Source organism: Vulpes vulpes, unplaced genomic scaffold (assembly GCF_048418805.1).
Source record: "Vulpes vulpes isolate BD-2025 unplaced genomic scaffold, VulVul3 u000000657, whole genome shotgun sequence".
Taxonomy (NCBI): Eukaryota; Metazoa; Chordata; class Mammalia; order Carnivora; family Canidae; genus Vulpes; species Vulpes vulpes.
Window position 1 is genome coordinate 553,341 of NW_027325810.1, and position 10,948 is coordinate 564,288.

The 10,948-nt window shown below is 46.1% G+C and overlaps 1 protein-coding gene across 1 annotated transcript; it reads left to right on the forward strand.

Moving 5' to 3' along the window:
* The first annotated feature begins 4,622 nt into the window (after positions 1–4,622).
* GKN1 (gastrokine 1) lies at positions 4,623–10,097 on the forward strand. The gene is made up of 6 exons (XM_026017837.2): positions 4,623–4,723; positions 6,473–6,526; positions 6,619–6,756; positions 7,896–8,006; positions 8,887–9,034; positions 9,668–10,097. The coding sequence occupies exons 1-6, from the start codon at positions 4,712–4,714 to the stop codon at positions 9,760–9,762; spliced, it is 558 nt and encodes a 185-aa protein (XP_025873622.2). The 5' UTR covers positions 4,623–4,711; the 3' UTR covers positions 9,763–10,097.
* Positions 10,098–10,948: the final 851 nt, after the last annotated feature.

A 10,948-nucleotide genomic window follows, 5' to 3' on the forward strand; every position in this document is an offset into this window, starting at 1 on the left:
TTGGACCTTTATTTAAAGCCAGGGGGACCTCAGAAGACAACGTAGATTCCAGAACAAGCCCCAGTGGGTAAGTGTTATTAAGCATTTCCAGGGACTGGAGGCTGGCATGTGGGTAGAAGAAGGGCACGTAACTGAATACACATGAAAGCTCAGAGTTCCCCGGGGCGCCTTGGAACATCCACCATTGCCAAGTAGAACAATGATGTGCGTGTGGATGTTCTCTGCCTGGGGTGGAGGACAGGAGACCAGCCCAGGTAGGTCACCTGCTGGAAATTCGGCGATTCATGAATCCTATTTCACGGCCCAGTGACCTTGGGCCCAACCCTTTACTTTGGCTCCTTCTTCTCCAGGAAACCGTGGAGGCCGCTTGGTGCGGGGGCCCGGGGCCTCCAGGCCGGGCAGGAGATGGCCCCTCTGCTGCTGCCCTGCGGTCACCCCCTCTGGGATCAGGAGATTCGCAGCCTCCAGGGTGGAGGTCAGGCCTCCCCAGCCTCCGGGCTCTGGGGTAAGGACCAGCCCTCCCGCGACAGTGTTTTGACACCACTTCTTCTGAGTCGCTTCAGTGGGAACGGCGGACCTGGGATAACTGCTCCTATTTCCGAGTCATCTAAAGGAGTCACGAGAGCACTTGTTCCTTCACTTGGAGGTTTCTCGTCGTCAGACGGTCAGTTGTCTCCCACCCCCTTCTAGGAGGGCAGCACTCACCCAGGCCTGACTGTCCTCTGTGACGACACAGAATGAAGCTGTTCACCGGGATTCCCTGTCTCTGTGTGTTCGTGTGTCTTCCATGGCGGGTATCATCCCCGGGGGCCTCCGACGGCAGGACTCCTCGGGCCGCCGCCCCACCTGGCGCCACGGGCCGGCCTCCCATGGGCGGGACGCGTGGTCACCTCTGGGGGCCCAGCAGTTGGCATCTGGACAGCCGTGCGAGAGGCCATGGGAAGGCGAGGTCGACTATGTTCTAGAAGGCCACGGCCTCTGGGAGAGGACAGAAGGGAAGGGCCCCCCGCTGCCCCGGGAAGGGGCTGCCTCCACTTGGCTGTGGTTCGAGGAGAATTCCTTTCCCTTCCAGAAACAAATGTGTAACCAGCACAGCTTCTCTGCAACTGGGAGCTTCCTGGCCATGACGGTTACCCTGCTGCGTCCGGGCCCGGCACCCGAGTGGGGCCCCTGGCGTGTTCAGGCCCGCGGCCAAGCACCTGGCGTGGGGCTGCCGCGACAAATGTCAAATGGGTGTGAGCCATGCTCAGAAAACGGCAGTGAAGGCCAAGAACCTGGGCAAGAATGTGGGCGCTGGGGGCCGTCGCAGTGGGCGTCGGGCGGGAGGCCAGCTGCGCCCTGAGGGTCGGCCGGGCCGGGCTGGATGGGGGGGCCTCGCGGGTGTCAGTGGGGCACCATGAGTGGGGACGCCCGAAGGAGGACATGGTGGAAGGGCCCCGGAACGAAACATCCCCTTCTGCTCAGAGAGAAGGAGGAAAGTAAAAGTCTGTCCGAGGGAAGCTGCGAGAGGCCCCCGATCTGAGGGATGAGCGTGACCCAGGCCGGCCTGTTTGCTGCACACCGAGGGAGTTCCCATCCACCCAGCTCCACACCGCAGGGTGTGGGGTAAAGCGAGGCCTGGGTGTGCGAGCCATGAGATAAAGTGCGATAAGGGCTTGCACTTGGCTCAGCGTCCAGCTCTGCGGGCAGGGCAGGCCCTATTTGCTCAGGTGCTGGTGTGCCCCACACTGATCCCAGGGCAGGGACCACACCATCTCGTGGGATCCTTGGTGGGTAACACCTCTCCGGCTGGCTCCAAAAATCAGAATAAGTACACACGTGCATTTTTTGTTCTCCGAGTTTGAGTATCAACTTTATGCAATTCTAATTTTTTAAAATATTTATTTCTTTATTTTGAGAGAAAATGTGTGTGTGTGTGTGTGTGTGAGAGAGAGAGAGAGAGAGAGAGAGCAGGGGGAGGGGAAGAGAGAGGAGAGACTCTCCAGCAGGCTCCCTGCTGATGGTGGAAGCCCCCGTGGGGCTCAATCTCGGGACCCTGAGATCACGACCTCAGCCGAAACCAAGGGTTGGATGCACAACCGAATGAGCCACCCAGGTGCCCCCAAATTCTTAGTTTTAAAATAGGTATATTGGGCATCATGTGTGTGCCAATATATTCTAGGTTCTATGGAGGTGAAAAAAAATTGATGTGGCCTGTCTTCCTCCCACGGGAGGATAAGAAACATATAAAACATAGGTGGGAGGAAACAAGAGACTTGCTCACCTTCCTTAGGACTTTCAGCCTTAAATGAGACAAAGGTTGAGGTTAGGATTGATCCCCTTGCCCCCCGCCCAACCCTGGCACATTTATAGATACTGCACAACGTACAGAGGAAGAAGTTCTGATTTTTGGAGCCAGTGAAATAATATTGTATAAACGATGAATTTCTTCTCTTTCACCCATAGGAAATCTAAGGCCTAGAGGGTAAGAGATTCATAGAAAGAAGGAAACAGAACAGAATCTAGGTCTCCTGGCCCCTCGTTCCAACCAGCAGCTCCCCAAATGGATTTTTCACATCCAAGATGTAGCCTCAAAAGCAGCACAATTGTTGTTTCCCTAAGGAAGCTGCCCGTCCCCCTCCCTTCCCCCCACCCCCTGTCAAGGGTGTTGATAGGTCTGAGAAAAATAAATCGATAAAAGAAGAAAAAACAACAAGGTTCTATGGTCAGTTAGGTTTAGGGGAATCCGGATGAAACAACATGACAGAGATTACTCCCTACCCGTGTCTTAGCACAGTTGATACGTGAATGTGAATCGTCGATCTCTAAGAGTGGCATTTTTGGACTCTGAACTCAATCGATCGATCGATCGATATCATGGGGTACCTTCCACACCAGCATTTCACACTGAAAAAAATGTCAACCTTGAATCTTTGGTAAAGTCTGACATGCAAAAAGCGAGTTAGACTCTACCCACATACTGAAGTGACCACCCGTGGCTGGGCCTAAAGGCACCAAGCTGTCCCCTCTTTGACTTTGCAGTAATGTGGCAATCCCTGAGGCAGATGAAGACCTCTCCCCCCCACCCCGGGGCTTATTGACCTTTTGCAGCTAAAGAATAGATTTGCATGACATTGGTGGACACATTAAAAACATGAACAAAATCTGAGCAGGTCTGTATTAATCCGATTACCTTTTCAAAGAGGTGTTGCTAGTGAATCATCAAGCTTTACAATCACGTAACCCCATCAACCCCAATCCACACGTTAAAGGACAATCATGAGCTCAGAAAGGGTTCCAAGGAGGAAACTTGTAAATCAGTGATGGATGAAATATAATATTCCTCTTGGACAATTGGCTTTACTAGATTCAGTGCATAGGAGAAAGTAGGGAAAAAAAAATAAAACTTTAATTCAACTCCAAGACTGTTTTGAGCATTTACTTGTCAGCCCAAGTGACCGTTTCTACTCTCTGCTTCTGCTGAAAACATTTTTTTCTTATTTTGACATAATTTCTGAAAAGTATGTTATCTGGAAGTGAATAAAAGGACAGAGATTGCTTTTATAGCTCCGGGAAGGAAAAAAAGAAAGTCCCCCCTGAGAGATGGGGAGGGTGTGTTGGAAGCAGTGGTACTTCAGTTGGGCCTTGACAAATGTATGACAGTTTCCTAATTAAAGGAAGGCAAGAGGGTCTCACCCCAAGATGGGATGACAACGTGTATAAACCACAGAGGCATGAAACATCCCGAATGTTCCAGTTATTGCAGGAACCACTGGTGTAGCTGGAATATAGGGATATAAGAGTGATACAGCTGGGGAGGCTTTGGAAACCTTCTTATAAAGGACCCTCTGTGCCATTCCAATGAGTTTAAAGCTCATCCCGCAGGCTGCCAGTGAACATCTCCAAGCACAGTTGGGTTGTGTTTGTAAATATATGTACTTTAGGAAGCTCACCTTAGGGAAAATGAGCTGGAATATGGCAGATGGGTGACCAGAGTGATCCATCACACTATTATTAAAGTTCTGGTGAAAGAAGCTGTGGGTGAGACCAGAGTTGAGAGGCCATTCCGAGACAAGACGGAGCGTGCTTTAGGAATGGATGTGTGGTGAGAAGACTCTTGCTGAAATGGGTCCCAGGTTTTCTCTCTGTGTACTATGCATGGTTCAAGGTACCCCCGAGAGAGCTCAACAGTGCAGCAAAGGATATGGGTGTGCTGGGAGGCACTAACAGAACGTGTTTAGCCTAAGCTAAGTCATCGAGGTGGGTTCAGGAAAGGTACGAAGAGGAAACCATTCCCGCGTCCTTACAGGAGCTGCTATCTGCAGGGCCCCAGCATGTCCACAGTTTCTCATCTACAGTCTTGTTTGATTTTAGGGATTATTCTTCTTGTGACTCTGAGTGACATCAACACGTAAAATACCCACACCCACAGCCTCAGTTGGACCAGAAGTTATCATAGATCATATTGAGTTTGCTGTGATATCTTCAACTTCAACAGTGATGAGTCAGCTCGGCTCCATGTCGAGGTGCCTTGCCAACTAGCTAGGTATTCCGCAAGCTTCCTGCCATGCTGGATCATGGCACTGATATGGAAAATGGAGAAAGATAAATCTTGGGCCCACCCTAGTCACACCTCTTTTAAGTAAAGCTGGTTAAGTACAAATATGAGAAGAGTTCTTGTCTGAGCTCATGCCGGCCTCCTCTTCTACTCCATTGCTCTGGTGAAGCCAAGATGAAGCTCACAGTGAGTAGACGATTCCTTTTGAACGTATTCTCTTATGATTAGAGACTGTTAACATTCTGAACTAAGGGGGGGGGGCAGGTCTGTTTCTTAGGATAATCTTACCATCATGGAAACTTTGTTTTAAAAAAAAAAAAATCTCCTTTCATGTCATTGAACCGTGGCGATTATAAGCATCTCAGTGGAGAATGGTAGCTATGCTGGCAGTAGAGAGCTGTCTGCGCATCGTATACCGTGCTAGCTAAATAAAATTACCTTCCTGGCCTTCTGATTCAGGGCTGGTCACAAAGCAGGCAGTCCTTTGGCCATAGAAAATGCCCAAACTTTCTCCACATTCTTGAATCCCCCTTTTGACCAAAATTCCTGAGCATGTTCAGGCAAGATGAGAAGCTGAGTACCCAATTAAATGGGTGAGAGACCTACTGTCATGTTCTCTGCTGTGAACTGGATCTCCAAGTAAGAATGGCTTGCTGGAACCCTGACCACAGTCATTTATCCACAAAAACACCTGCTGCGTGAAGCTAGAGCAGCATCTCACCTGTGGCTCCAGATAAAAGGCTGAGAGTGTGGTAGGTAGAGCACAAAACTCCACCAAAGTAACTGGTGGTACTGTGTGTCGCTTGTAAGGAGATGCAGAGGGGATAGAAATCTGGTGAATGTTTTCATGCTTTAACATACTAAACACATATTACAGCAGCCTCTGCCTCAGAGTGGAATTGCAATAGTAAAATGATTATCTAGAAATAAGTTCTAATAGCAGCATGGTTTAAAAAAAAAAAAAAAGAAAGAAAGAAAAAGAAAAAAAAAAGGAACTCCAAACCCAGGTCAGAGACGGTTTCCTCTCAGAGTTCTGCTGTGAACAAGGGGTCGAATCTGATCCAATATAACCTTGGCCCCGTCATTTAACATCTGGAGCTCAATTTCCTCACATATGAAAGGATTGCCCTGAACTAGTAGATCTCTAAAATTCCCGCCACCTCTCACTGTTTAGGAGCCTAATTTTTACCTCCTTCTTAAGCTATCAGGAGAAAAATTAAGCAAATAAAAGAATTACGAATTATGAATCTCCAGGGCAGATCTCAAACCATTTTGTCCCAGGCCAAGGAAATGAGAATAGGTACTCGGAATCGGGCATCTACAGAAAGCTCTGTGTTCTGGTAACTAAGGTCACGTACCCAATGACAAAGGACTAACCCAGGTACCCTGGGACAGTTACACACTTCGTCTGTGCCAGCCACACTCAACAGCCAGACCTCTCCACCCTCAGTCTCTCGGCAGCAGCAGCAGCCAGTCTGCTTATTAATCCATTGCTTGGGGGAAAAATTTTTTTTTTTAAGATAAAAAGAGTACTTTTCTAAATTAGGAAGTCCTTGGAGGAATGAAAGCATCCCAGATCAAATAAGAAAATCAAATCATTTTTGGACGTAATTCTCAGAACCTATATCCATGGATGCTATTCATTTTCAAATGTGTCCTTCAATATACTGATAGGACAGGGGTTTTTCATAAGAGCTGCATTAACAATTCGAAAACTATAAACCATAATAACATGATTATTTCAAGTAATTGATCTATACCATCTTGCATTATCATTGAAACTTTCTGTGACTGAAAAAAAAATACAAGGTCAAAGAAGAAAAGACAGACCACTTAACAGAGGGGTTAAATTGGTAATTTTTGTAAGGTCGGGTTGAGAAAGAAGAGGACACTTTTCCATGTGATAGTGGATCCGTGTTACTTACTATCTTCTAGATTGTCTTCGCTGGACTTCTTGGAGTCTTCCTGACCCCAGCCCTTGCTTCCTCCGTAAGTATTAAACTTTTTATAAAGTGTATTGCCCAAATGCATTTGCAAAGAAATGTGGTATTAAATCACTGCTAATTTCTCATAAATTCCAGGATATCAACATTGGCGGGAACAGCAACAGCGGTGCAAGTGGGCAACAGTCCGTGAGCGTCAACAATGAGCATAATGTGGCCAATGTGGACAATAACAACGGATGGGACTCTTGGCATGCCCTGTGGGACTACAGCACTGTAGGTAGCCAACACGCAATGTCCATGCTCTACTAATATGATTTTTTTTAAGGTTTTATTTACTTATCCATGAGAGACACAGAGAGAGAGGCAGAGACACAGGCAGAGGGAGGAGCGGGACTCGATCCCAGGACCCCGGGGGTCACAATTTGAGCCAAGGGCAGACGCTCAACCACTGAGCCACCCAAGTGCCCTGATAGTTCTTTTTTTTTTTTTTTTAACAACAATAAAAATGTCTGCTAACCATAAAAGAATTAAAAATAAATGATTTCTGACTGCACATAATAAGCATGGAGTTGTAAGTCAGAGTGCCTATTTTGGCCACCCGGTTTCACTCCCTAGATATAACCCTATCAATGTTTCCCACAATCAGCTAAAATTCAAACCATTCAACACTAATTAGGATCCACTACATCCAAGCGATTGTGGGGCTGTTAGGCAAATATGAACATCCTTTGGCCTTCCCTGCAGATACACCCTCAGTAACGAGGAGAGACCTGCACAAAATCACTGCGGCCTATCTCAGCCTATCTTCAATTTCCTTCTGAAAAGACAGAAACGGATGTTTCACCTATAATTCAAAAAAAAAAAAAAACAACCAAACGAAATGTAAATGACAATATTAATTGCTAAGAGAAGCAAAAAAACCAAAACCAAACAAAAACAACAGTTGGCTCTGGTTAGGAGACCCAACTCCGCAGGTACTAGCTCTTTATTTAGCAAACTTTGTACTTTGAAAAAGGCAACTCTTTATCATTTCCGTTTTATCATGTGATCAATTAGAAAACCAATCCCTGTCTTACCTGCCTCCTTGAAATGTGGCGAAGATCAAATGAGATCAAAACGTGATAGCAATTTCGAGTTTATTTCAGCAAAACAGACGTGTGGAGTGACTCCATGCTAGCACCTGAAGGTGAGGCAACGAATTAGACTCTAGGTCTCTGCCCTCAAGAAGTTTGTGGTCCGTCCTTAGAGATGTTAGCAATAGGTATGATCGCAAAACTGGGCCCGGTCGGGTGCTCTTAGCTGAGTTCATTACAGTCTTGGAGTGTCCTTTCCCTCTGCTGCCCAGACTGATTTCTGGTAAGAAAAGCTCCTTGGGGAACCTGCTTCCTACCCTCTACCATCTTCTTTAACAGGACTTTGCTGCAATCAGACTCTTTGGCAAGAAGAAATGCGTTGTGCACAGAATGAACAAGAATGTCATGCCCTCTCTTCAGACTCTTGACACGCTGGTCAAGGAAAAGAAGGTACAAATAAAAGCCTTTTTAATTTGGCTCGAGGGAGGCCTTAGGATTGCCAATAAATAATGAGGTCACAGCCAATTCCTCTTGACCACAGTACGTTGTAATGTGCACCACGAAAAGAGAAGAGGAACTGGTGATTGCCTGAGACAAGGAAGCTGCCACCGCACTCCACGCTGTGGCTCACACCTTCCTTACTGGTGGGGATCAAAGCTCTGCTCGAGCCAGGGGGGGCTGTCTACACTTCTCCAAGTGCATTTCGCCATGGAAATTGGGTTGGGGTTGTTCGATTTAGAAATAAAAATAGAGGATGCCCAGTTAAGTTTGAGTTTCAGATAAATGATGGGAAGATTATTTTAGCATAAAGTGTGTCCTAGGCGATATTTAGGACACACTTACACACACACACACACACACACACACACAGATTTGTTTATCTAAAATTCAAATGTAACTGAGTGTCCTGTATTTTATCTGGCAACCCTAGTTGGGTGCGGAGAGAAGATCCATTGCTTTTTAAAATGTTTGCCTGAGTTCATATTTCTGTAACTGATAAATAGGCATCTTTCATCAACCAGGTAGAGAAAATAAACCCCATTCTCAGAAACTGGTTATTATACAGCTCAATCCAAGAAATACAAAATGACTGAATGAGGTCGAAGCTTCAGAATAAATTCAGCCTCAGACTTCTGCTTTTTATGAGAAGCTGAGGTTTCACATGGGCTAAATCTTTTGGGACACAGAAATTCTGAGATATACAGGGTTGATGCCGATTATGAAAAGACCCGTGGCCAAGCAATACCCCCTGCTGGCCTGGTATACCCAGTCCTCATTCAATAAACCACTGGGCTGGACCTTCATTCTCTCTCTTCCTTTCCACCCTCAGCTTCAGGGAAAAGGACCAGAAGGACCACCTCCCAAGGGCCTGATGTACTCAGTTAACCCTGAAGGAGTCAAAGACCTAAACAAATTAGGAAAACCCATCGCTAACATGTGCAGGGGGATTCCAACATACATGGCCGAGGAGATTGAAGGTGAGTAAGCTGTTGGATGGTGTACACCAGGCTATTGCTGCCGGAGTCGTCAGACTATTCTCGGGCATGTCCACAGGAGACGCCAATTATTCAGCATTTGCTCTGTGCTTAAAGTGTGTTTAAACTAGTAGCTCTTGCCGGCAGTCTTACATGATAGGTTATTATTAATCTCACTTCCTGGATGAGGAAACTGAGGCACAGGAGAGGTCACAAGTCCCTTGTTTGGGTCAGTTCCAAGCGCTCTGGCTTTGGATTCTGTGCACTTCACCTTTGGGAAATCCTGCCTTTCAAGAGTGGATCTGGAGTCACTGCAAGAGATATTTAAAGGAATGCGTGAATTGCTAAGGGACAAAGAGGATGCCAATTTTATTCACTGACTTTTTACAGCTCAATCATTTAATTTCTGCCTCTTCAGAGAACAACTTTCACAAAAACAAAGTATCCACCTACCTAATATAACAGCAGCTTTCTAGATCTCTGAGTTGATTGATTTAGTCCAGATAGTTGGCTAGACAGAGTGAGACAGACTGATCTTGAAATTAGTGCATAGCTAGTTTGGAAACTGTGTAACACTCAAAAAAAAAGAATTTTTGAAAAGATATTAATACCAGTTTCTTCTTTTCTTTTTATCAGGAGCAAGCCTGTTCTTCAGTTCAGAAAAGTGCTTCGGTGTTAATATATTATGGCTTCTGAACTTTTCCTACTGTGGCGATACAGTGGAGGATTAAAAAACATTTTTGGAACACCTGGGGGCTCAGTGGTTGAGCGTCCACCTTTGGCCCCGGCCATGACTCCGGGGTCCTGGGATCAAGTCCCACATCAGGCTCCCTGCATGGAGCCTGCTTCTCCCTCTGCCTGTGTCTCTGCCTCTCTCTCTCTCTCTCTCTCTCTCTGTCTTTCATGAATAAATAAATAAAATCTTTCAAAAGATGCTTTTGAATTCAGTCATCAGAATATTTGATGCAAAAAAACATGGATTCTGATGTTTTTATCGTCATTCTGAAAGATTTTCTGCTAGTTATTTTATTTTCTTTAGGTTTCAATAAACTTACTTAGCACTAAATTCTTTATGATTTCTATTTGGAATACGTAGGATCAAAAGTGCAATGTGGTTGTGCGTCGGTTAAGCATCTGCCTCAGTCGGTTAAGCATCTGCCTGGGGTTCAAGCTTCTGCCTCAGTTGGTTAAGCATCTGCCTGGGGTTCAAGTCATGATCCCAGGGTCATGTGATTGAGCCCTGTGTCAGGCTCCCTGCTCAGTGGGAAGCCTGCTTCTCCCTCTGCCTCTGCCTGCTGCTTCCCCTGCTTGTGCTGTCTGTCAAATAAGTTAATTAAAAAGTTTTAACCAAAAAAAAAAAAAAAAAAAGAAAGTGCAATGTGGTGGCAAGCTGTTTAAATGCATTAGACCCAACAGTTAGCCTGTATTCAGGGCCTGTCCCTTATAAAGAAGCCCTTCAGATGCTTTGGATACTACTAACCACAGTTCTGGGAATGGATCCAAGGCCATCTGACTGCCCTGAAGACTGCTCCATAGTTGATGTGCACAGTAACATTTCAGATCAGCAAGTGCAGAAATCCACTCAAAGCAGCTTGCACCAGAAAGTGTGGGGGGGGGGGGGGGGGGAAGAGGGGAGTACAATTATTGCAAGGATATTGGAATATCTAAAATAATCTTACAACAAGAAAATCAAAGAGACTAGAACCAGGAGCTATATTGAGATCAAGACTCAAGTCTCCTCTTTCCTGGAAGCCAGCTATTAGTTCTTCTCTATTCCTCTTTAAATTCTGCTTCTCTCTTCTTTCCATCTTGCAGATGGCTCTTTCTCCACTCATGGTGGGAGATGGCTGGACCATGATGTCAACCTGATCTCCCATGTTTATATGTCTTTCCAGCTCAAGAGGTAAGTCTAATTCT